The 23,499-nt window shown below is 37.8% G+C and overlaps 1 protein-coding gene across 1 annotated transcript in view; it reads right to left on the bottom strand.

The window, feature by feature from the left end:
• Positions 1 to 22,439, bottom strand: part of CNTNAP2 (contactin associated protein 2) — a 1,014,456-nt gene extending 992,017 nt beyond the window's left edge. The window contains exon 1 of the mRNA XM_064419448.1: positions 21,549 to 22,439. Coding sequence (XP_064275518.1) covers positions 21,549 to 21,645 — 97 coding nt within the window. The 5' untranslated portion in view covers positions 21,646 to 22,439. The remainder of the gene's footprint in view (positions 1 to 21,548) is intronic.
• Positions 22,440 to 23,499: the final 1,060 nt, after the last annotated feature.

Raw genomic sequence — 23,499 nt, forward strand, 5'->3', positions numbered from 1 at the left:
CTCAACAAAGCATATACTTTTGTGCTATGCCGCCTTAGATTTTACTGTTTTACTATAATTTCTCCATAACAGAACCACCCTCAAGAAATCCTTCTTCTTATAAATAATGAACTTTTAAATAATTCATAACCCTTGAACTGAGCAAAATCAATTTTGCCTGTCAACATAATTTGAGAATGGGGAGACATTAAACCTGAATGTAACAAAATCTTGGTAACATCTAAATAAGAAAAAGTAATCTGTCATGTTTCTTAATTCCTCTCTTCTTACATTATAGCACTCTTCTTTTTCCCATCTCTCCATTTTTCCATGTGCTCAGAAGGATAATTACTTCATCTCTTATGCCACTACAGTGGCATAAGGCTTGAAACATCTAAATAATTTTCAGCTGTAGAATAAACAAATTAATTCATTTGCCCAGGAAAAATAGGGACTAGAACTGATACAAATTCAACACCTAAAAGAGGATGAAATAGAGCTGCGGATATGTTTATAATACTGCTGAGGATACTGCTAGTCCTCTACTTAGACTCCACTAACAGAGTGGAGGTTTAGGACTGGAATTATCTTAACCTAGTTTGTGTCAAATACATTGCAACCTTTGTTAATTTGCCATGAGTTTAGTTAGAAAGTACTTTGTGAGTCAGTATTTACAATTCAGTTTCAGCGTCACAGGACTTTGCTGTCAGGCAAATGGAGCATAAGGTGAATAATAATATTAATAGGGAGCGAGGCAAGGTTTGTACAGAGAGAGAGGGGTTTTTTATAATTTTATATGCTATATATTGCTGGGGAAAAACCCAAACAAATGTGTAGATACACAGACTTTTCTAAAATCTGGAAGAGATGCCAAAACTATCAGGATTTTAAACATGATAATTCATTAAAATTATTTTTCTGGGTTTTACATCTCAAGAATCAGCATTTTAAATTGTTGCTCTCTGAAGAAAAACATTTCAGCTCTTTCTTTCAGAAGGGAAATATTTTGCCTCCTTCTTTCTGCTTTAGAAAGTAGAAGAAAAGCTCTTGACAGTAGGAAAATATGTTTTGGGGAAAAAGTTATATTCTATAGCAATCTGATACAAAATGGACAGTGGGAACCAGTCCACTTGACTTACTGCCTCATACCCCTTCTGCAAATCAAGAACCTCCTTAATCCCCATGCATTCCTTTGCAGTGTGCACATAAAAATCCTTAAATAGTGTAAGAGGGTATTATGATTAAGTAATGCATGGATTTGATCCTTCATTCCTTATAAATGTAGGTAATTTCTTATTTACACAAGTATGGATGGCTTTGCAGGTACTGCTTACTTGAGTAATGATTATTGCTTTGAGCACAATGTCTGTACGTTATTACTAGATCCCTAATCATGGAATGCTATTATTCAGCTATAAATTATTATTATTACTTATATTACACACATACTAGTTAGAGTGTAGTGCAGTTTTCTTTAAGATTGATATGGTAGGTTTTTACAAAAATAGGAATGCAATGATAGTAATATTTTATTTTAAGCCTTAGAAGTGTGAAAGTAGGTCAAGTTCTATGCCAAAATATATGTTGAAAACTGTTTTAATTATATGCTGGAATGCTGCAGAAGACTGCATTCACTTCATAAGTCAGCATCAAAACTGTGTTAGGTACATTAAATAGTGGGCACTCTGAAGTCAAATGGTTGCTGTAACACTCAACACTTATTCACAATGCAACCAAACTTCTCCACTGCAAAACAATTGAATGAGATCATGAACACCTTTTAAATCAAATGTCATCTATCAACAGTAAAACTGTGACGGCTGTCTATTTTGATGCTATGCTATGCATAAGAAAAAATCAAAGTTTTTTACAATTTAAAAAGAAAAAATTTCCCAGATTGTCATCAAGTTGAACATCAACATATGGTGTGGATATCAGTACGCTGAAGATAGAAAGGAACTATTACAACAGCAGGAAAAGAACCTCTGCCTTCCTATACAAAGTTAGAATCTCCTTGGCTACAAAGAAAAAAGTTATAGGGTACTGAGGCACAGTTTAGGTTATTGAAATGTCAGGAGGTGGCAAGAAATTGATTTTTGACAAATTGTTTATCTGAAGAGCGAATTTGTATAAGAACGGTATGAGGATAGGAAAACTAATTTTAAAAAACCCATTCAGATAAGATCAGCTTCCTTATTTGATTACAGAGGAATTTTAAATGAAAATACTTTCAAAGTTTATCTGATAATGTGCTATTGAAAGGGAGTGTTCTCATTTGATTTCTAGTTGATTTTGCATGATTTTATGAACATAAATATTATATTCTTTGGGATTGTAACGATCAGGTATAATTTAGTAGAACTATGACAAAAAAGAACAAAATTCCACGATACTCAGCAGTTAAGAGAAGTGGGGAGTAAGAAGGAAGTTGGCTTACTATGCTACTATTTTTAATTAAAATTTTCTGATCAAGAAAATAGTACAGTTGTACTCAATAGGCCTCTAATTTTCTATGCTTGTTTACTAAATGATCTGTTGAATGCAAAATAGAGGTTTGATTAATCTTCTGACTTACTCCTTGTACAAAAACTGATCTGAAGCATAATGTTCCTCTTCTTATTTGAAAGAGAAGCTTTCTTTCATATGTTTGTTCTAAGAAATAAGTATTCAAATGAAAATTAACTTCTAACCGCCTGGGGGAAAATGTTGTTTATTGTATAAATAGCTATAAAGTCGCTCCCAAAGAGAACTTTTAATACAGAATTAAAAAAACCAACCAACCAAACAAAAAAAAAAAAAAAAAAAACAACCACCACCCAAAACTATGACTATGACATGCTGGTATTCAAAGATAGAATGAAGATTTAATAGCCCACACATACAGTAAAAAAATTGCCAAGATAAAAACATGGGTATTTATTTGGTGACACCTTCATTTGTTTGTGCAGCAAAAACCCAGATAGTCATGGTTTAAATCACCAGCCCTCTCAGTTCAGTCTCAATCTGGGGTTAACCTTTCCCCCATGAATGTTAAAAAGATGGGAATAGGTAATTTCATTTATTACACGTCAAAGTAAGACCATACCTGGGAAGACATTTTTAAGTTAGGTAGTCAAATTTGCTTCTATTTCTGGTTTATTTAACTCTGGTTTATTAGGACATCCTCAGGAAAGACCACATGGAATGGTGGCTAGACAAGAAGAAGTGGCTGGAGTTAGCTGATCTGCTTTCCCAAATGCCTGATTTCCTTACATTTAACAATCCCCTACTTAATATCAGTCAATGCATGCATATCCAGTCCATGATCAAATGAGTCCATTCTTAAGGCTCTGATCAGTTGTAGTATCAGCTCTGACCTTTATGAAGGGAGATAAAAATTCCTCCTGTGTGTTTGCAACTTCCTTCTCAATCAGTGTGAGCTGGACAACTCCCTGACAAAACTCTCACTGAAATATTTCATCCATTTTAAAATCACTCCTGGAAAAGGTCCTAGGTCTGCCCTAAAGCTCTTAACAATCAGCTTTAAAATTCCCAGTTCTTTGTAACAAGGTCTTTAAGGCATCAGCCTTTGCACTTGCACAAAACAAATCTTTTCAGTTCTAAAAAAAGTCAGCTGCCCTACTGCAGCTAGATCCAAGCAGGAACCTCAACAAGAAAAGGGCAGCCTCTTGTGATAGGAATGAAGAATATTATGCCTGATGAGTCTAACTGCAGCTCTCATGAACTGTTCCCTTGCTCCCAGAAATTGAATTAACAATGAAATTAGTAAAGTTACTCAGTGGACTTGGATCTGCAATTGAGAAGTGGAAGGTTCATGTCTATTTCTCTATTTCTGTCTGCAAATGAATGTCAGCAATCAATTAGGTATATTTCTTAAGTCTTTAGTGATCTTATGGGCAGTCACATAATCCAGGAGCAATCTGAGTTATTCATACTGTCAACCTGGCTCTCTATGAATCATTGTGTTCCCTTCAAAGTAAAAGTGGCTAATAAATTTTATCCTATTTTTTAAATGATTTCTAGATTCCTTTTTCACTGCCCAGAGGACATTTCAAGTGGACATTCCGAGTGGACTTTTGTTACTATATATACACCAACCCAGAGCTGCCTCTTCAGTCCACAGTACTGAAGCTCTGCCGCAGTTTACTGCTGTGTTGTGCTGATACACCTCCTTGCCAAGATAGTCCCCAATGATTTGTTTTTTAAAACTTACCAAAATTTTGGAAATATAAGGGATTTTCAGAAATTATACCTAACAAAGATGCTCATAGTAAGTAGTCATGTAGTTTATTGTTGAGTTGCATTTTGGGGTTTTTTTAGGGTTGGGATTAAATGCATGAGACGGTATTTCTTGTTCAGACTTAGATGTTTATTAGTTTTTATTTATATTATATTATTACAAACTGTGAGTTCTATAGTACTTCATGCTAACAAATTAAAAATTGAGCTGTACCTCCCTTTTTACAAGGCTTTTTAAGGATAAACTGTTTAATTAAGAATGACACAAATTATTTTCACTTTTAACTTAATAACTAACTACTTGTGGCCCACAATGCAGACTTTTTTATCTCATTACACAATACCACCCAAACTCATGAAGAAGAAGGTGAAGAAGAAGGACTAGTCTTTGCCTTACAACTTTCATCTTGTTTTATATATATTACTATATTTCAAAACATTTAAATTTTCCACCATGTGATATTACACACTTCTATTCAAACTATGCACCATAATGACAGTTCTATCATTCAATTTTGGAAGTTTTTTCTATGGCTTCAGGTCAAATGCAATGTTCCCTTGCGGGTCAGTGCCTGTCAGCACAGAAAGTCTAAAATTCTCAGCAGCTAGGGTTCCAACAGTGTATCACACATAAAACTTGGCACAAAGTACAGTAATATTTGACATGTGGATGTGCAATCTATTTCTGATGTAACAGTATGTCTGATGGTGTTAAGATCAGATTATTAAAATTATTAGAGATGCCTCTGCCCAAATTAAGGTGCAAACAAGACCATATGGCAAAGGCAATAGCACAGATTTTATTTAGCAGTAAATGTGAGGGGGAGAGAGAGAGAGAGAATCTATCCACAAGTGGCTAGGGGTAAGAATCCATAGAATGCAAAATCTATTTGGTTTGTAGTCACTCAGGTTCAGGTGGGAATGACCACGTACCTCCCCTCAGTCAGGGAGTTTCATACTGCATGATGTAATATTGTGGATTGAGGGACATTTATGAGTCTTTGACATCTTCTGAGATGCTGCAGTTGTCTCTCAGTTGAATCAATTATGATCATTCAGCCGAGATGAATACCTTCATCCTATGTCTCCATGTCCTCATCTCTATTCAAAGGGGAGTATTCACAGCTTAGTGATTATGTAAGAAAGGACATTGGCATAATAAGGAAGATTTTTTTCTACTTCACAGGATTTACCTCTCATCAGCCTCTTCCCTTATCTGGAAACCAGACTTCCAGTGTGACCAAAATGGGCCTAAACCATTCCATGAACCTCTTCCAAGTTGCAACACTTTCAAGAAATCTCTGGAGATTTTGTCAAGTGTAACATTATTTTAAATTACAAAGATATTGATATGCAACCCATTGCAAAACATGAGTAATTCAGACTCATGTTCCATCACTCAATTTCAGTGATTGAAATTTCTTTAACTGAAGATGTACTAACAACTATTAAAAATACTGTTAGATGCATATTACTCCGCTGATTTTATGGACTGGAAGTGCAGATTCTTTAATGTACACTAGAGAGTAATTGATTTAAAGTTTTTCTGGAAAAAGATATTGGCTAGGATTTCAAATTATCTAAATATGTGTGATAGTTTCCTCTTAAAGACTCTGAGATATTCTGATACAAGATTATCATACTCTATCCATTTTTTACAGATTAACTTGCTAGTCAATAAATTTAATTGGCTACTATTTTATTTTTTAAGCTCCAAAATGTTGTAAAGTCATCTGATGTCATCCAAAAAGTTGCACTTAACAGTCAAGAAAAACCCAAGAAAATAACTGACAGTTTTACCTTCTATGTGCCAATCAAATCACATACATTTCATGGCCTAATTTTCTGCCATTTTTAATGAATAAATTTTGTGTATTCTGAAATTCAGTGCTCAGTACCAATTAGATAAATTAGTATCTGTTTCTCTGATTTGAGCAGAATGTAGCCTTTGAAATTCTAAACCCTTAAGAATTAATTTCTGAAGGGCTCATCCTCTCTGTAAAATCTAAAATAAGTAATAATTGTTTAGGAAGATTACACATAAGTCAATAAACTCTCAAATAACCTTGAGTAAGGTTGCTGATGTGTGTTTATTATTGTGTCCCTAGAAGTCAGTATCTGTTATTTTCATGTAGTCCTTTCTACCATCCTCAGTAAGTCTATGAGAGTAAGGTCTCTTATTATTTCAACCATAAAATTATTCAAGCCACAGAAATTACACTAGCTGAGGAGTTATTAATCCCACAAAATCAGGCTTTAGGTGTAAAGTTGTCTTGGTTTGAAATACAGGTGTCTGCTAAGGAAGGCAAGAGCTTCCCTTAGAATGGAAAATCTAAACCCCTTCCCTCCAAATTATTATAATTTCAAAATTAAGGGGCTCTCAGGCAAAAATATGAGGATAAGAATAGCAGTTCTTTACTAGTATGCATGATGAAGCAAACAAACAATAACTACAGCATTAGCACCAAACAGAACCAGAACCCAATCCCAGCCTTCTTGGCCGTGGGTACTTTCCCTCCAGTGCAGTTCCGATCACGGCCAACAGGAGCGCTGCTGGCTCCCGGTGGGCGGGCAGGCGCGATGATTCCTCCGTGGCTGCAGGGGCGCTGCGGCGCAAGTTCAGAGTGCGCACACTAATGGCTGCTTGACTGTGACGGGAAGTGAGGGGAGAGTGGCTGTGCTTCACAAACCCCTGGGGCAGGGGTGAAGCCGATCCCAGTGCCCCAGCAGGACTCTGAGGAGCTGGGACCAAGCTGGGATGGCAGGATGTTTCAGCAGGCAGTACGAGGGTACGAGGCTACAGGGTAGAGAAAGCTTGGAGCAGTGCCGAAGAAGCAGCAGGGGCAAGGCAGCAGTCATTTGGCTCCCTGAGCAGGGCAGGGAGAGGCGAGCTGAGGATCCAGGGCACCTGAGCAGATGGTGAAAAGTCCCTCTTTTAGTGATGTAGGTGATAATAAGGTCCCAGTTCTGTGGCTGCTCTCACAAGCAGAGGTTCACCCCACGGTAGAAGAAGTAGCTCTGGGCTGGGGTCCAGTGGCAGCAGTGAATTCTCTTCCCCAAGCAGCAGCTCCACCATCATCCTCCAAAGCCAAGAGAGAGAGAGAGCCTGCAGTTGTCCCAGCCCCATCTTTTATCAGTGCAATTGTCGCGGTATCTCTGCCCCATGGAGAGAAACTGCCAGATAAGAGAAGCTCAACCAGATGCCCTCCTCCCCTGAGATTGGCCACTTTTGTTTTTCTTAAGTACCCAGTTGTTAGTGTTTCCTAGCAACTTATGGGAAAAAATTCTATAAGTAAAAAGGAACTACAGAAAAAAAACCTAACCCCCAACAGAAGTCCATTTAGCAGACTGGTTGATTATGTGTATTAAATTCAATTGAAACAAATCCAGAGCAATGCAAAGCTTGTATTTGAAGAGTAATTCTGCAGCTGAATCAGGTTCCTTCTTTGAAAGTATTTGTGGTGCCTTTCTGCCAGCCAGATTTCATAATAGCCATTTAGAAATCTAAGGGAGATTTTGCTGTGTAGAATGTGGCTGGACTATTTCAAAATGGTTTATGAAAATATTACTGTTGCTAAAAACAAATTAGAGATCTAGCACTGAAAAATTTTACTGCTATCAATTGTGTTATAAACACTGTTTTATGCATACTGCTCTCCTTATTAAAGGCATAGATAACACACAGATTTACATTTGAGGCTAATTCTTGCAAATGGTTTGAATATTTATACTATTTATATCCACAAAAAAGTAGTCCAAACATGCAATGTACAACAAAAACAGCAGAGAACTAGAGAACTTAAGCAGCTCCAGGTTATCTGTCTCCTTCCACAGCCTCTGTACAGTTTTCAAGGAGCTGAACGTTTTACAGAAGGAATTCCTGATTCTTGCCCTTATGATCTACAATCCCTTCTATCATAAAACATCCCTCAGGATCTATTCACATCTTTCAGCTCTTGATGGATCCACCTCAGATATTAGTATGGATTTGCCTGCAGGAATATACAGAAAGATGTCTGGGTTTTCCCTCTTGCTCCTCTGCCAAAATCAAAGGATAAGAATCTTCTGGAAGTATTTTTATTTGAATTTGTTGAAATGTCTGCCTGGGGCAGAAGATGGAAGGCAGGAAAATAAAAACGTTTTAAACATTAAACACCAGCACTGAAAAATAACTATATTCCTCATTAAAACTGACACCAGAACAATTTTTCTTTGATATATATGAAGTTTGAATGTTATTAGAAGTATTTATATCTTTACATGCTGAATTACTATGATATCCTTCATAGCTTTATGTTCATTTCTTTCTGTAATCAGAGTTATTAAAACAAAGCAAGGAATACACTGATTTATAAGTACAAATAACGGGCTATACTTGCAAATAATAATTTTCTTCTTGGGAAGTATTGTCTTAGATGTGTGTATAACCATAAAATGCCAATCATACCTCTGAAATTGCACCAAAATTTTTCAGCACTCCTCTAATCTTTATGTCTCTGTGTAAATGACACAGTGGCAATAAATTCTTTTCAGTCCTAAAATCAGACTTGAAATATTTGTTGTGGTTTCTCAGAATTATGATACAATTTTGTTATAGTTCTGTTGAAAATTCAGCCTTATTTTTCTTTGGTTTAGATTTACTTCATTTTATTCAGTTACTCATGCACTTTTTATGTAGTTGCTTACTTGAAAACATGCCATCTTACAATATTTTGGGGGATGCATTCCTACATCAACACAATACAGGCTATATCATACAGAGAATCTTGAGCAATCCAAAGGGACACTGCATCTGAATCCTCATCAAATAAAATAAAAATGGCCAAATCGATTCTGATAGAGAGGTTGAGGAATATATGCAAGGACATGACTGACCTCAGTCCACTGAATTTTGAATCTGAGTCATCTCTGAAATTTCAGTACCTACTTCCATCTCAAGATTTTTCGAGTTTGGTTCCATCTTCCTTTTTTTAGATTTAGAGAGAAGAATTGAAGAGAACTTTTAGGTCATAACTTCGAGGACAGAATTCTCACTCATTAGACTGTTTTTGATGTGTCTGGTTTTGTGATAGGCCTGTGATCTGAGTGTCCCTGTTTCAGCACATCAAAATTTCTTTTCCTGGTCCTCATTGTCTGCAATTATATTTTTCAGGACTCGACAGCTATACAAATAAGAAAAATACTTCCTAGTGAAGTATTCAGAAAATAACAGTTTGAGCTACTCCATTTCAGATTTAATATAAAAACAAAAGCAACTTCCTTTCCCAGTGAGAAGAAAAATAAAATCAACTTCTATCTCTGCACACTCTTCACAACCAACATAATGGTTTTACTGATATTTCATAAAAGGTAAATCTTCAGCAACAGAAGAGAAGTGATTTTCAAATTCTGAATATAAATATTCTCTATGACATCAAGAATTCTGAACTAACTATTATCTACAAATATAGAAAAATATGTCCGTGAAGACTGGGAGGGGTATTACTATGAGCCTGACCTTAGTGATGTAGCAAATTGTTAAATTAATAATTCAGAGAATCCTTAACATCCAAATTAATTTTCTCTTCTTATTTGAAGCAATACTAAGGATCAGAACAGAACAGGTCGGAAGATATCATATTACTTCTTTCTGCCTGAAACCATGTTGCTCTAACCTCTCCAAAGCCATGTTATCTGCTGCTGTATAGCCTTCCTAGAGGACAGATTTAGATTTGATATAAGGAACCCTATTTTAGCAAGGCAGGATAACCTCCAGCAGTCCCTTACAAACTCAGCCATTCTATGATTGTGTAAAGCAGAATTTAACAAATGCATTAAATTATGTACAAAAATATATAAGGTTTAATTTGTCTGCACACAGAAATCATAAGAACTATTTTTAGAAAAAAGAACCAAAATCACAGGTGGGGGTTTTGGGTTTTGCGCTTTGGGGTTTTTTAAAGAAATGAGAGAGGAGTAGAGGAGCAAAAGGAGCCATACCAAAAGACTGCTACATATAAGGGGTGAATTTGCCAATCATGCAGAAAAGACAAAAACATACAGTGTTAGGAAAATGAACAAGTCTGCACAGTTAGATCCCAAAGTGGCAACAAAACAATTTACATTCTAATAAAAGCTGACAAAGATGTTAAACAGAGGTTAACAAGGCTAGGCAGTTTCAACCAGCAGGGCAAGGTGTAACTGAGAAGGTCTCTGCTGATTATTGCTGATTTCCAATAACGCTTGAAACAACAAGGAAATTCCAGAAGGCTGAAAGAGACTGTGAAGTGCAAATGCTGAAAAAGATGACCTGCACACTTACAAGCCACTCCAACTAATATTGCTGCTAGGCAAATAATAGAACCTGATTAACAAAAATTTAAATGCTGTAAATGCAATTGCTGAAAATCAACATAGTTGGTTTTTTTTTAAATAGATCTTATCAAAGTATCCTGATCTTCCGAAGGCTTCTTTTTCTTTCCTGAGAATACAAAATTGGATTACAAGAAATTTGCAGATATATGCATTTATGTCTGTTTCTGCATAAATTGCAATAATATGTATTTTGAATTCTGAAGGCACTTGAATGACAGTCTATACTATTTTAACCAAGATTCAAAATTATTGTAAATGTGGCACTTTAAATATCTCAAAATGTAATTGTAACAAAGAAAACGAGTGGTTTCTAGTGAGAACTAGTGGAAGTCTGATTTTCAGTCCTTCATTGCTTAACATCTTTATTATTTGAACTGCAGAAAAATGCATAGCCTTTGAAGCTGAAGATGACTTGAAGTTTACATGTCAAAAGCTTGGGACAACTAATCCAGCACGTAAAAGGAAGCATTAGGCCTTTCAATGTGACCATGTCTGAAGTAATGAACTTAGGGTAAAGAACATAGCTCCAGACCAGGACATTTAATGCCAGAAGGAAATGTGTGAAAACCCTGACAGGTATGTAACTTGGGAAAGGAAGGCAAACTGTACCACTCTAATAAATGAGACAGGGCATCTGATGACAGCTTATATGGAGAAGTCTGATGTACTCAGCAACATTTTTCCTCAAATTTTCCCTGCCAACTCAACTTCCCACATCTCTCAAGCTCCTGAATATAAAGGCAATGACTCCATTGTGGGAGCAGACCAGATTCAAGGCCAGCTTAGGAACCTGAAGGTAGACAAGTCTATGGAAGCTGACAAAATTCCTGAGGGAACTAGGCAGATATAAGCAGTTTTCTCTCACTTCTGAAAAGTTGTGACAGTCAAGCAAAAGCCCCAGTGTCTGGAAAAGGGGAAACATTGTACCGATTTATGTAATGTGCAAAAACAGATACTCTGAGAACTGCCAACCAGTCAGCTTCTGTGCCTAGGAAGCTCATGAAAACAGATTCTCCTAGAAACTATGCCGAAGAGTATGAATGACAAGGAGGAATATCAGGGAAAGAAGACTTGGTGTCATGAAGGGCAAATCATATGTGACAAGCCTGGTGGCCTTCTACAAAGAAGTGACTCTATTGGTAGGTGAGTCACTTTTTTGTAGTGACCTGGCCAATGACACAGTCTACACAACACGCTTGTTTCTAAACTGGAGAAATATGGTTTTGATGCATGAATTTTTAGATGGATAAGGATTGACTGAACAGCCATGCCCAAAGAGTCAATGGCTCAAAATCCAAATGGAGATCCAAATGGAGATGCGTGTTTTCCTTCAGGGGTATTATGACAAGTACAGTTAAATATCCTTATTAATGACCTAGACCATGGGGTTGAGTGTACCCTTAGCAAGTTTGGGGAACAAAACCAAGCTGAGTGGTGCTGTTGATATGACTGAGGGAAAGGACACCATCCAGAGAGATGTGGACAGGCTTGAGGAGTGGTCTCATGAACCTCATGAAATTCAACAAATCCAAGTGCGAGGTCCATCACCTGGGTTGGGGCAATCTCCAGAAGCAATACAAACTGGGGGATGAATGGATTGAAAGCAAAGACGGGCTTGGGGATGTTGGCAGATGAAAATTTATGTAAGAGCCAACAATGTACAGTTGCAGCTGAGAAAGACAGTAGGATTCTGGAATGCATAAAAAGCAGGATGGCCAGCAGGTCATGGGAGGTCACACTGGCTCTCTACCCTGCTTTCCTTAGACCTGATACGGAGCACTGAGTCCAGCTCTGGGGCCACTCTCAGTCCAGCTCAACAGAAGAAAGACATTGCCATGCTGGAGTTTATTGACATGAGGGCCACAGAAAGAGAGGGCTTTTCCCTTTCATAAAGAGAAGCTGAGAAGCTGAGAGGGTTGGCCTGGTTTATCTTGGAAAAAAAGGCTCCAGGCAAACCTTATATAGCAGCCTTTCCACACTGAAAAGGGGCCTACAAGAAAGATGAAGAAATACTTTTTACCAAAGCATGTACTGATAGTATGAGAAGAACATTTTAAACTAAAGAGGGTAGATTTAGATACTCAAAAGGTATGAATCCTGGAATAGACTGCCCAGAGAAGCTGCAAATATCCCATCCCTACAAGTGTTTAGAATCAAGTTGAACAGGGCATTGAGGAATCTGGTTTGATTAAATATGCCTGTGGGGTGGGGTTGGACTAGATGATCTTTAAAGATCATCTCTTCCAACCCAAACCATTCCCTGATTGGGAATTGATTCTATGATTGGTTGTCCTGGCATGACTTTATGATGTTCTGTTTATGGTGGTTATTAAGTTCTGCACCCTTAAAACTAGATCTGAGAGTGAAGAGGGGAGAAGGAGAAGCAGTGGAATGTCTGAGGTGGTTGTTTTCGAAATATAAAGGTAAGGGTTTCATCTTTCTCTTCTCTGAGACTGTGTTGTCTGCAGCACGGACAGACAGTGGAAGAGAGCTCTCTTTTGCTTTTAGTTTTTATCTAGCTGAGGCACTGAAGTTCCCTGGATTGTGGTTTTCCTTTTTCTTGAGACTGTTCAAACCTGCTCTGGACTGAAAACTTAGAAGAGCACCAGCAGCTCACACCTGTGGCCTACTGGGGCCTGGGATGGATGTGGCATTTTCCAGCACCAGAGGGACTAATAGGAGACTGAGCAAGCTGAGCTACACCCCGTGACAAGGACTTTCTGAATTTGCTATCTCTTCAGAGCAGTGGGAGGTTTTATTGTTTAATATTATTCATTTTTTATGCCTGTGAATACTTTGCTTGTTAAATAATCAGGTCTTCTTCACTTTTCTCCCAGGAAATATTTTCCGGAAACAGTAGGGGGAGGGGCTTCTTGAATCTACTTTCTAGAGGGACTCCTCTGGAAGTTTCCTTCCAAATTTGCCCTAAACCAGGACATCTGTGAAGCAGAAAAAGGTAGTAATACAATCAACCATATCACTATAGTTGGGTTGGATCCTTTTTGGCCTTATAAGTTATGAATATGTAGATTTGGAAGCATAATTCACTCACAGAATTCCTCTGACACAGTTTTTTCTATATGAATAAAACCTGTGCACTGTACTGACCTAAAGTCTAAAATTGCATTTTATGAATAATTATAAACAGAATTAATAAAAGCATTCCTTATAATGATATTCTAATAATCGTGTTTTGAAAAAATAAATCCTAACTTCATTCATAATATCTGATTATCTGATTTAACAGGCCAGGATTATGGCACAGCAATTAAGCAGTGAAGGAATTTCAATTGAGTTATTACCTGTGTACCTAGCTTTCACAAACAGATGAATTAATCAGGAATCAATGAAGACAATCTCCCTTAGTTTCAGGCTCAGCAAATTACTCAAAACAGTGATGAATCAATGAGAATCCAAGAGAAGCTAGTGGAGTCAGTTTCTTGCTGGAGGAAAGGGTAGGGAGACAACAGAGAGCAGAGAGCAAGATGATTAATAAAATCTGAAAGGAGGCATGTGAGAAATGGCAAATGAATTAGGAGCAGGAGCAAATGGGTGTGTGACCATGTGATGTATATTTTTTGGAAAAGGGTTGGAACAGTAAAGGATACCTTCTCTTATCTAGAGGGAATTCTGCTATCATTTCTAACAGCTTGATTGTACCAGGGAAGAAGAAGGTAGGACATTCATCATATAACTGACAGTATGCCCACTAGCATAATTTTTTGGATGTAAAACCAAAGGAAAGAACATTATGGAGTACAGCTTGCTGAAGCTTGGGAGCATGTATCCAGTAGAGCCTGCCCTGTACAGGATATGCTTATGACTCCATTTCTCACAGAAGCTTACTCTTTTCCTAATGCAATGCTAATGTTATGGGCAGGGCAAGACAGAGCATATTCCAGTGTAATTGCATTTCAAAATGTGTTCCAAGAACTTTACACCAATGATACTTAAAAGCAGTGATATGGTATGAAATGGTATGAAAACCTTAAATATACTGAGGTTGCCTTTCCTGCTGTGTTTTATCCTATTGCATTAGGCCCTTAGACAATAATTCTTCCTTTTCTTCTCCGGTAAACCTTCCATCACAGGCTTTCTGCTGCCCCTTATGGAAATGGACCCTTGCAGTCTCCTCAGCTCATCTGCTGATATCCTGTAGTACCTCCCTATGAATTCCAGGTTTTCATTGGGTTCTCAGTAAATACCAGTTTAAGTGTACAAGATGATTAAGCAATCAATAAGAAACATTTTTATCAATATTTAGGTGATTTAAGAAACCCAGACAGTGACACCCCTCTAGACTTGATGCAAAACAATAAAAAAAGTTTATTTTTTTCAGTCAGATTATTCCTACATTGTAGAAACAGAAAGCAGAAATGTAGCATGTGTATAGCTGACTTCCTTGGGCAAAGGCTACAAAATATTAAATGACAGAGCAGTTTTACAAAACCAAACAGAATGTCTATGTTTAGACAGTCATTAAATTTCTACAAGAAAAATTACTTTCCCTTTAAGCTGAGACTTAAATATTCTACATGCAAATAATAAATATTCATTCAAAAACATCACATTTGTTTTTGGGATGGAAAATACTTTGCCTAGAACAGTTTGAATGCTTTCTGACATCTAGAAAGTACTTTTAGCTGCTTATTATATTTACACATTGAAAGTTGTAACCCAACTTGAGCTTTTACCAATGCAAATGCAAAACTGGCAACAAAGTTCCTAGCTACGTTGAGTCGATTTTAGTCACTGATTTATTTAAAACATAATTTTGGAGTACATACACAGCTTAAAATAAAATATTTTATAAATATTTCAAATGGTGGTAAATATTAACATCAAGTAACGAAGTGCATGTGTAAATAATTTTTCCAGTCTCTCAATGGACTTAGCATGACTGCTTGCTTAAGTTAAATGTCTGAAAGAACCATATCTCCACCAGGAGATCGTAAAGTCAAAAAATCTCTAGACTTTTTTAGGCAGAGGAAAGAGGTAAATGTGAATGTCAATATCCTTTTCTGCTCTGAATTATCGGCTGTTCAACCTTAAAGACCCAATCGGAAAAGGCTGGCTACTACTACAGTGAATGAATACTGAGACCATTTCTGAGGTAGGAAAGGTCTCAGCTTTGTAAAGCTGCTTTAAAATTGCAGAACTGTCAAAACCAAGTGCCCAGGTTCTTTGTAAATGTTAAGCACAGGACTTGGGAATTCTTTTATTATATCTACAATATCTTCAAAGTTTGAAATGCAAGTGGCTCAAAAGAATTGATTACTGATTACTGCAATTTTCTACTTCGCCAAATTTAGAGATTTAACATGTTCTGAAATTAGCTGGTAGTCTCGGATTACCTACCTATGCAATGCCAATGAAGTTACTGGATAAATGAAGTGCAATACAAGTAAAAACAATATTAGTTCAATATTTGAAGTCTGAAGAATATTTTTAATAATTCCTAGTATTTCATATCAATGGACTGAATAATGAACTCATGACAAAAAACATAATTACGCTGTTCCCCACATCTGAGGCACAACTTCCATTTCCTTCAGTGCAAGAAGGCTCAAAGTAGCAGACTGCTCTTTTTATCCTACAAGTCTTCCTGATCTTTTAAAGAAGGATCTCATCTTATGTGGATTTTGGAAATCATGCTATAATTTTAAATTATTTAAAATTGTTAAGACTAAAGAATTTGCAAAGTCACTCATCACCTCATCTGATGAAGACTCCTGTTGCTTCTCTAACATTTCCTAGTTGAAGTTTCCTACTTGACTGGATCACAGTTGCAAGTCCATCTGCTTTTGTAAGATGAGCATGACAGCTATTCAGAACATAGGCATGCATAGGGGAAAACCTCAAAATTTAACCAGTTATTTTAACCTATGAGATCATGCAGAGTAAGATCAGCTTTTGAAAATCTAGAAAAAAGAAAATGCAGAAACTCCCCCATGGTTTGTGCATAGTTTCTTATTGTCCCAAACATTAAAACTACTACAGTCTTAAAAACTCCTAAACAGTAAACATGATATCTAACAATTTTAGAGACTGAGAGATCCAAGTTAAAAGCCCTGAAGAACTTCTATAGGAAAATCTATTGTCTGTAACAGATCCACTGTAAAGTGAGTTATTCAAGAAGAGGTACAGGATGATATCTAATGTATTATATATACATAATTTCCTATCACAACTGAAGCAATTGAAATAGTCTCCTGTGTTAAAAGTACCTGGGTAAACTGAGTAAAAAAAAATAGTGAAAGTAAAAACATATTTCTCATCAAAAGAAACAACCAATGTTCAGAAACAAGTTTTCAATTTGAAGTCTTTAATTTCACCTTCAAACTTTCTTTCAGACTGGACTACTTATTAAATAACTTTTTATGCTTATTTCAAATAAGCACCAGAATTTAAAAAAATTCAAATTTTTGCACCAGAATTAAAAAAAAAATAAACTAAATACACAAGCAAAGCAAAAACAGCCCAAGCAAAAGCCAGATTTTAAAATAGTAGTTCAATGGCATTTACAATTAATTCAATGCCCATTGACACCAAACTTTGAATTAGACTTTTTCTATCTAGATGACTGTCTGCAATTAGGCTTTGTGCAATGTTGCATACACAAAAGTTAAAGACTCTTTGAAACTGGATTTTCAGCACTGACACAGACTGTAGCTGCTGCCACCAATTTTGAAATTAGAGCAGACTATTTGATACTGTTTCATTCATTCACATATAAGTTAACATATTGCTCAAGAAAAAGCCAATTTATTTAAAGAGTCATGATGAGTAACTCAATGCAATGTTGTTAAATATTAACAGTAACTCAGTAACTCAGTGCAATGTTTTTAACACTGTCACTTGTCTGTTGAATGTGAATTTTATTATATGGTGATGAATAGCACCTAAATAATAATACAACTGTACTATGATGGATATAAATTTTGTTCTAATTTCTAGCTAAAATGTTCTAAAAGAACAAAAGAGAAATCATATGTTTAATGTTATGAAATCCCATGAACTTAAAAGAGAGGTAGGCCCTCAAATTAAAAGTTTAGTATATTTTTTAAGTGCTTTGATGCCAAAGGTAAGAGAAATTATTAAATGCTAAATGCACATTAAAATGGTTTGGTGTACTTGAAACTAAATTCTGTGAGACCACTGTGTTAACCTCAAGACAACAGGATCTAAACCAATAAATGATAATCAGTTATTATACAGGAAAAAAAATGGAATTGATCAGAATATCATTAAAAATATCCAAAAATATCACTATGTCTGAGGCATTATCTGGAAGAGAAGTATTCCCCAAGTGTGAATCTGATAGAATATATGACACCTCATATGCCAAACATGGGCATACAACTTTCACCAGACCAGATTGCTCAGAGCTCCATCCAACTTGGCCTCTTAAAAAGGACTGTCTTGTACAATGCCTTGCTCTTTCAAAAGGGACATTACTCCTTATCAATACTTTTCCCAGGAAAATCTGGGTGCCATGAAGTCAAAGGTAAAAGCTGTGTATTTTTTCTTTTATGTATCTTAATTATTTACTATACATGCCCCTGCTTTTGATTTCTGCGCCAAGTCTTGTAAAATGGGCTCAAACTTCAACCTGAGCAGTGGTATGGGACATAGTACAAAAGTATGACAAGTATCAAAACTAGAAGTTTTAGTATTTTTGTGCTCATCAGGCTTGCATTGCATAAAAACAGATACAATGAAAAAACCCAAAAAACCCTAGCTGTGAAAGATAATTACTTGTAAAGTAAATTCCTTTCAGAGAGAAGGAGACAATCCTATAATTAATACCTTTAACATTTTATTAAGTAACAAAGTTGCTGCTTTTTGTGTTTGGGATTTTTATTGGAATACAAATGAGAGTTAGTCTACCCATATTCATATTCTTATCATTCCATCTTAGCTACATAAAGGACTATAAAGCACTAAATTTGTGTTTTCTGTGTTACTTTTTATCTTGTGATGACCTCTCCTGGTTGAGCTGTTCATTAGCCTTGTTTCCAGAAGGGTGTTTTTCATCCTTCCACACTTATTTAAAAAAAAAATAAAAATTGCAGGAATATGAGGAATTTATTGCCAGGGTATAAAAAAATTACCACAAATAGAATTGACAGTAAGATCTGAGCATTAATGTGTGTGATATTGTATGTTTATTATACCACAGGATGGGCTTTCAACACCCACTTCATCTCGAGATAAAACTAAATGAGATTAAAAGCTTTCAACATGATCACTTCTGAATCAGTACTACTGAGAGATTCCAATTTAACTAGAGATAGATTTACTTTGCAAAGTAGACAAACACTTGAGATGCAGCATATTCACATAAGCAATGTCCAGTTCTATTCCTTCTGAAAACTGTATCTTTTTCTATGCCAGTACAAGCAGACTGTGAGAAAATATTGAATAGCAAGCTCATATATAGGGATTTGTAATGCATTGTACACAATAAGACTTGCACACTTCCTAAAAAATACTGCAAAGAATAAATTTGATGTTGTTAATTACTTCAAAGCCAAAACATAAAGTAACAATGGAGGAGAAAATGAAATAGTGGTTGGAAATAAGTTTTACTTCAAAGTTGCATTTCACACAGTTTTTAATAGTTTCAGAAGCATTCTGAATATGAGGTTCAAAATCAACAGAGGGGAAAAAATAAAAAAGAAGAAAAAAAGAAAAAGGACAATAAAAACTAGGTATATCATCTTGTCAACAGAGAACAAAATTCTCAAATCCCATTCACAAAATTCTCCAATCCCAATCAGCTGTAGACAAAGTTACAAACAACCCCAAAAAATAGCACACAGTGACAAAATACAGTACAGTGACTGTTTGTATAGCAAAGCATGCAAGAGAATAACCAGCAAAGTGGTGCACCAAAACAGTGTGACACAGCACTAGAGTTCCCACTGTGGCACCACCAGCTCCCAAGCATCCATAAGCCTTTACAAGAATTTTCAACATGTGCTGCAATGTGAACAATCCTTTTGTAAATTTAAGGCTGACGTGTACTTCTAGCTGTATTTATGTTTCCAGTAAACAAATCCAGCTCCCTTTCACTTTAAGAAGTGAGTCAGAAATTAAATGAAATGCCACTCACTACATAAGGAGTATAATGTATAAGCTCTTGGTAGGTGAATTAATATAAAGAAATTTTTGAATAGCTAATCATCAAGATGGGAATGTATATAACTAAACTGTAATCAAGATTATATATATCCTCCATTCATGGAATTTCTGGGTATAGTGATGTTACTACAGCCCCATTAACTTCTCAACAAACTTCTTTCAAAAGTTAAAGATTTGTTTGTTGGGAAATCAATAACCCACTGTAGGTAATTTTCAAGTTATACTACAGCCATTAGTTGCTGAGTGACAAAAACAAACAAAAAAGCTACAAAACTCTCTTAGAGAAAAGCAGGGACTTTGTTTTCGAAGAACAGATTTCTGACAACCTAAATCAAGAATCCTGTCCCCCACACATTCCTATTATGCAGAGCCTGAGAGATGATCATGAAGAAATAATATTCCTAAGAAAAATTATATAGCTGGTCAAAACTAAGAAGCAAACGTCAGGATCAATATTTCTCCTAATTCAAAGGTAGGAAAACAACTGAACATTCTGCAGCCTCTGAGACCTAGATAACAATGCAGACACTGCTATGCATATTTGTTGACACACAAACAAATATGCAAGTGCAAGTAAATCCTGGAATAACACTCATTTTTCAATAGGTATTAGATGATAACAGATAGAAACCCACTACGAAAGCATAGCAGTGCTCCAATTCCCTAAACATTGCATTGTTCATTCCAGCCCCCAAGGAAACAATTAAACAAATAAATAAATAGAGTGATCTACATAGATCTCTATGCAGTATATACATTACATTCTATGCAATTCCCTGCTTGGTCAGTAGAATCAACCCCCATTCACATGCACGCAATCCCAGCATATCTATCCATAACATTTCAGGACACTTCCTTCGTCTATAAACAGCCGATCAAGCCAGCAGTATGATGATGATACTATAAAAATGCACTGTTTCATTTCAGCATGCATTTCAAAAACACTTGGCAATTGGCAAATGTTTTACATAGTCTGAAGAGAAACAACTAAATACTTAATACTGACATCTACTTGCAAAATGTTTTGCTCAAAACTACAGCTCAGTGCAATGTTAAAGATTTGATCTAATATCCACTGAAATCAATGCATATGCTGTCATTTTTATACTGATGGCAGAATCGGATTTTGTACAGGTGCTCTACACTCCTGTAGTCAGAAGTTCAGCATTTCAGCAGATGTTTGATCATTTTTCTACTATTTCTGCCTCGCTAGGAGGGCAATTGATGGTCTCCTCTAAAATACCTTTGCTCATTCTATTATGGGCAGCAAAACTTTGCTCTAAAGAAAAGCTCTCCTGGCTCAGTTCCCTCTCATCAACTAGCAATCACTCCTCTTCAAATGAGACAGAATTTTCTCTTGCTGCCCCTGGATAAAACACTAATTATGGAAACTGCTCACATCCCCTCTTTTCCCTCACAAAACTGTGGAAGTGGAATACTTCCTAATGCAAACTGCATCCCTTCCGAGGAAGATGGGAAAACCAAACCAAACCAACCAGCCAAACAAAAACTATCCCCAAACTTTGAACAGCTTCTGATTCCTTTCCTCCTCTGACTCCATTGCAGAGCCAAGATTATATCACAGAGCAGGTCTCTTTCAACTTTCCACACCAGCTACCACTGAAATCACCAAGGAAGATCTGATGGGGAGCACAGCAAACAGTATCAGACCTCAGTGCCCACATATGCATACAAAGAAAAATCAAACACAACCAAAGACAATATTCATCAGCAAAGCAAAAATAATCAACCTCACAGAGTTGTGGCAATTTTCCTCTGGCTTAATTTAGAGCTGAAATTGTGCATGTTTCTTAGAAAAGGGTACTTACGAGACGCAGGCAGAGCAGTCCTGGCTCTGCAGCTAATGCTGATGAAAATCCAGAGGAAGAGAGCTGCCCTGCAGCCAGCTCGGGTAACCACAACCATCCTTCACTTCCTGGCTCCCTGTACTCCAAATGCCAGCCGCAGAAGACCTGCTTTTCTCCACTTTGGCCCCCTTCGCTCGCTCTCCTTCTCTTCCTCGGAGGAGGTGTCGAGGAGGTAAAGGGGGCAGGGCTTTACCTTGGGGTAGAAGCCAAACCCCCTCTTCGTCTGCTATCTTTGGGTTTGCAGCAGCAGGATAAGTCCCGGTACTTTTCTTTCCCTTATTTCTCTGTGTTTGTGCGTGTTTGTTGCTGTGCCTCCTTCTCAGAGGAAGGGGGAAAGAAAAAAAAAAAAGAAAGAAAGAAAAAAAAGCCACGAAGTATCAAATAACAAGGATTGTAGAGTAGAAAAATAAATAATAATTTTAAAAAAAAGAAGATCAATCCCCCAAAAGACGTGGGAGGAGGGAGGGAAAAGGGAGATGGAGATGAAGGGAAGGAAGAAAGGCGAATAAAGCAGTTGGTGCTGCTAATGCTGCTGTTGATGCTACCACTGCAGCTGAGCCCTTCTTCCTGTACAGAGGAGCGCTGCTGAGAGAAGCTTGCAATAACCTCCCAGCTCAGATATATATACACAGTGTACACGCACACACAGCCGGGCAGCCAAACACACACTCACACAGAAGCAGGGAGAGGGGAGGGAGGGAGAGAGAGACACTCCCGCAGAACAGAAGCAGGCTCAGAGCCTCTCTCCTCATGCATTTATCATCTTCCAGCAGGAGGAAACGCTGCCACTAGCAGCAGCAACCTTCCCCCTCAAAAAAAAAAAAAAAAAAAAAAAAAAAAAAAAAAAGACGGGAGATGGGAAAATCCTCTCCCCTGCGCTCTGCGCTCCCCTCCCCTTCCCTTCGCTTCCTTCAGCTCCTCCTTCTTCCTCTGCGCCCCTCGGGCCTCCAGGACCCCGATCGTCCTCTCTCGCCTGGCTCAGATGCAGAGCCGGGGAACGGCGGCGGGGATCGCGGCCAGGGCTGGGGCGGAGCGGGGCGGGAGCCAGCGCAGGGACCGGGGCTGGGGGAAGGTGGAGCGGGGCCGGGGCGAGGGGGGTGGGGATGGGGATGGGGATGGGGATGGGGATGGGGATGGGGATGGGGACGGGGATGGGGATGGGGACGGGGTGGGGATCGGGGCCGGGGCCGGCTGCGGAGCGGCGGGGCGGTGTCGCGGTGCCGCCGGAGCGGAGGCGCGGTGTCCCTGCTCGCCCCGCGGCCGGCTCCTGCCGCCCTCCCCACCGCTCCCCCGCACACCGCGGCTCCCCCAGCTCCAGCCTGCGGGGATCCGAGACAGGTGGCCAGCAGGCAAGTCCTCCGAGCGGTCCTAGATCCGGTGGGGAGCGAGCATCATCCCGCCTGCAGAGAGCTGGGGCTGCAGGAGCCGCTAATGCAGATGTTGCCATTCGGTAATTAATTCTGAGCCCGAGAGCGAGCCAGGAAGCAAGCTGCATTGAAGTTTCACTATGGTTTTCACCTACAAGAGATGACGGAGACAACCTGGCCATATCCCAGCCTCCTGTTTTAGGGATGGCAAGAGTCTGACTCTTCTTTTCCATCCCTCTTCATCCCTCCTGCCATTGCCCTTAAAGAGCTAAACCGAAAGTTATTGCTCACCAGATACGGTAGAATAATGAGGATAGGGAGTTATTCATGGATTATTTATTCTACAATCAATGAGGCAAAGAAAAATGAAAACAATTATTTCTCAGGTGTTATATAGAGAAAGCTGAGAAACTGAGAGGTATAATTTCTTTAGAGGAGCCCCAAAGCAGGGATAAATTATTTTCAGTGACTAATACACATGCTGTTAACAAGTACCTGCTGTTATTTACTGACTGTGATGAAGTGGTTAAGACCATGTGTAAGAT

This window comes from Passer domesticus, chromosome 1 (genome assembly GCF_036417665.1).
Source record: "Passer domesticus isolate bPasDom1 chromosome 1, bPasDom1.hap1, whole genome shotgun sequence".
In the NCBI taxonomy this organism is placed as follows: domain Eukaryota; kingdom Metazoa; phylum Chordata; class Aves; order Passeriformes; family Passeridae; genus Passer; species Passer domesticus.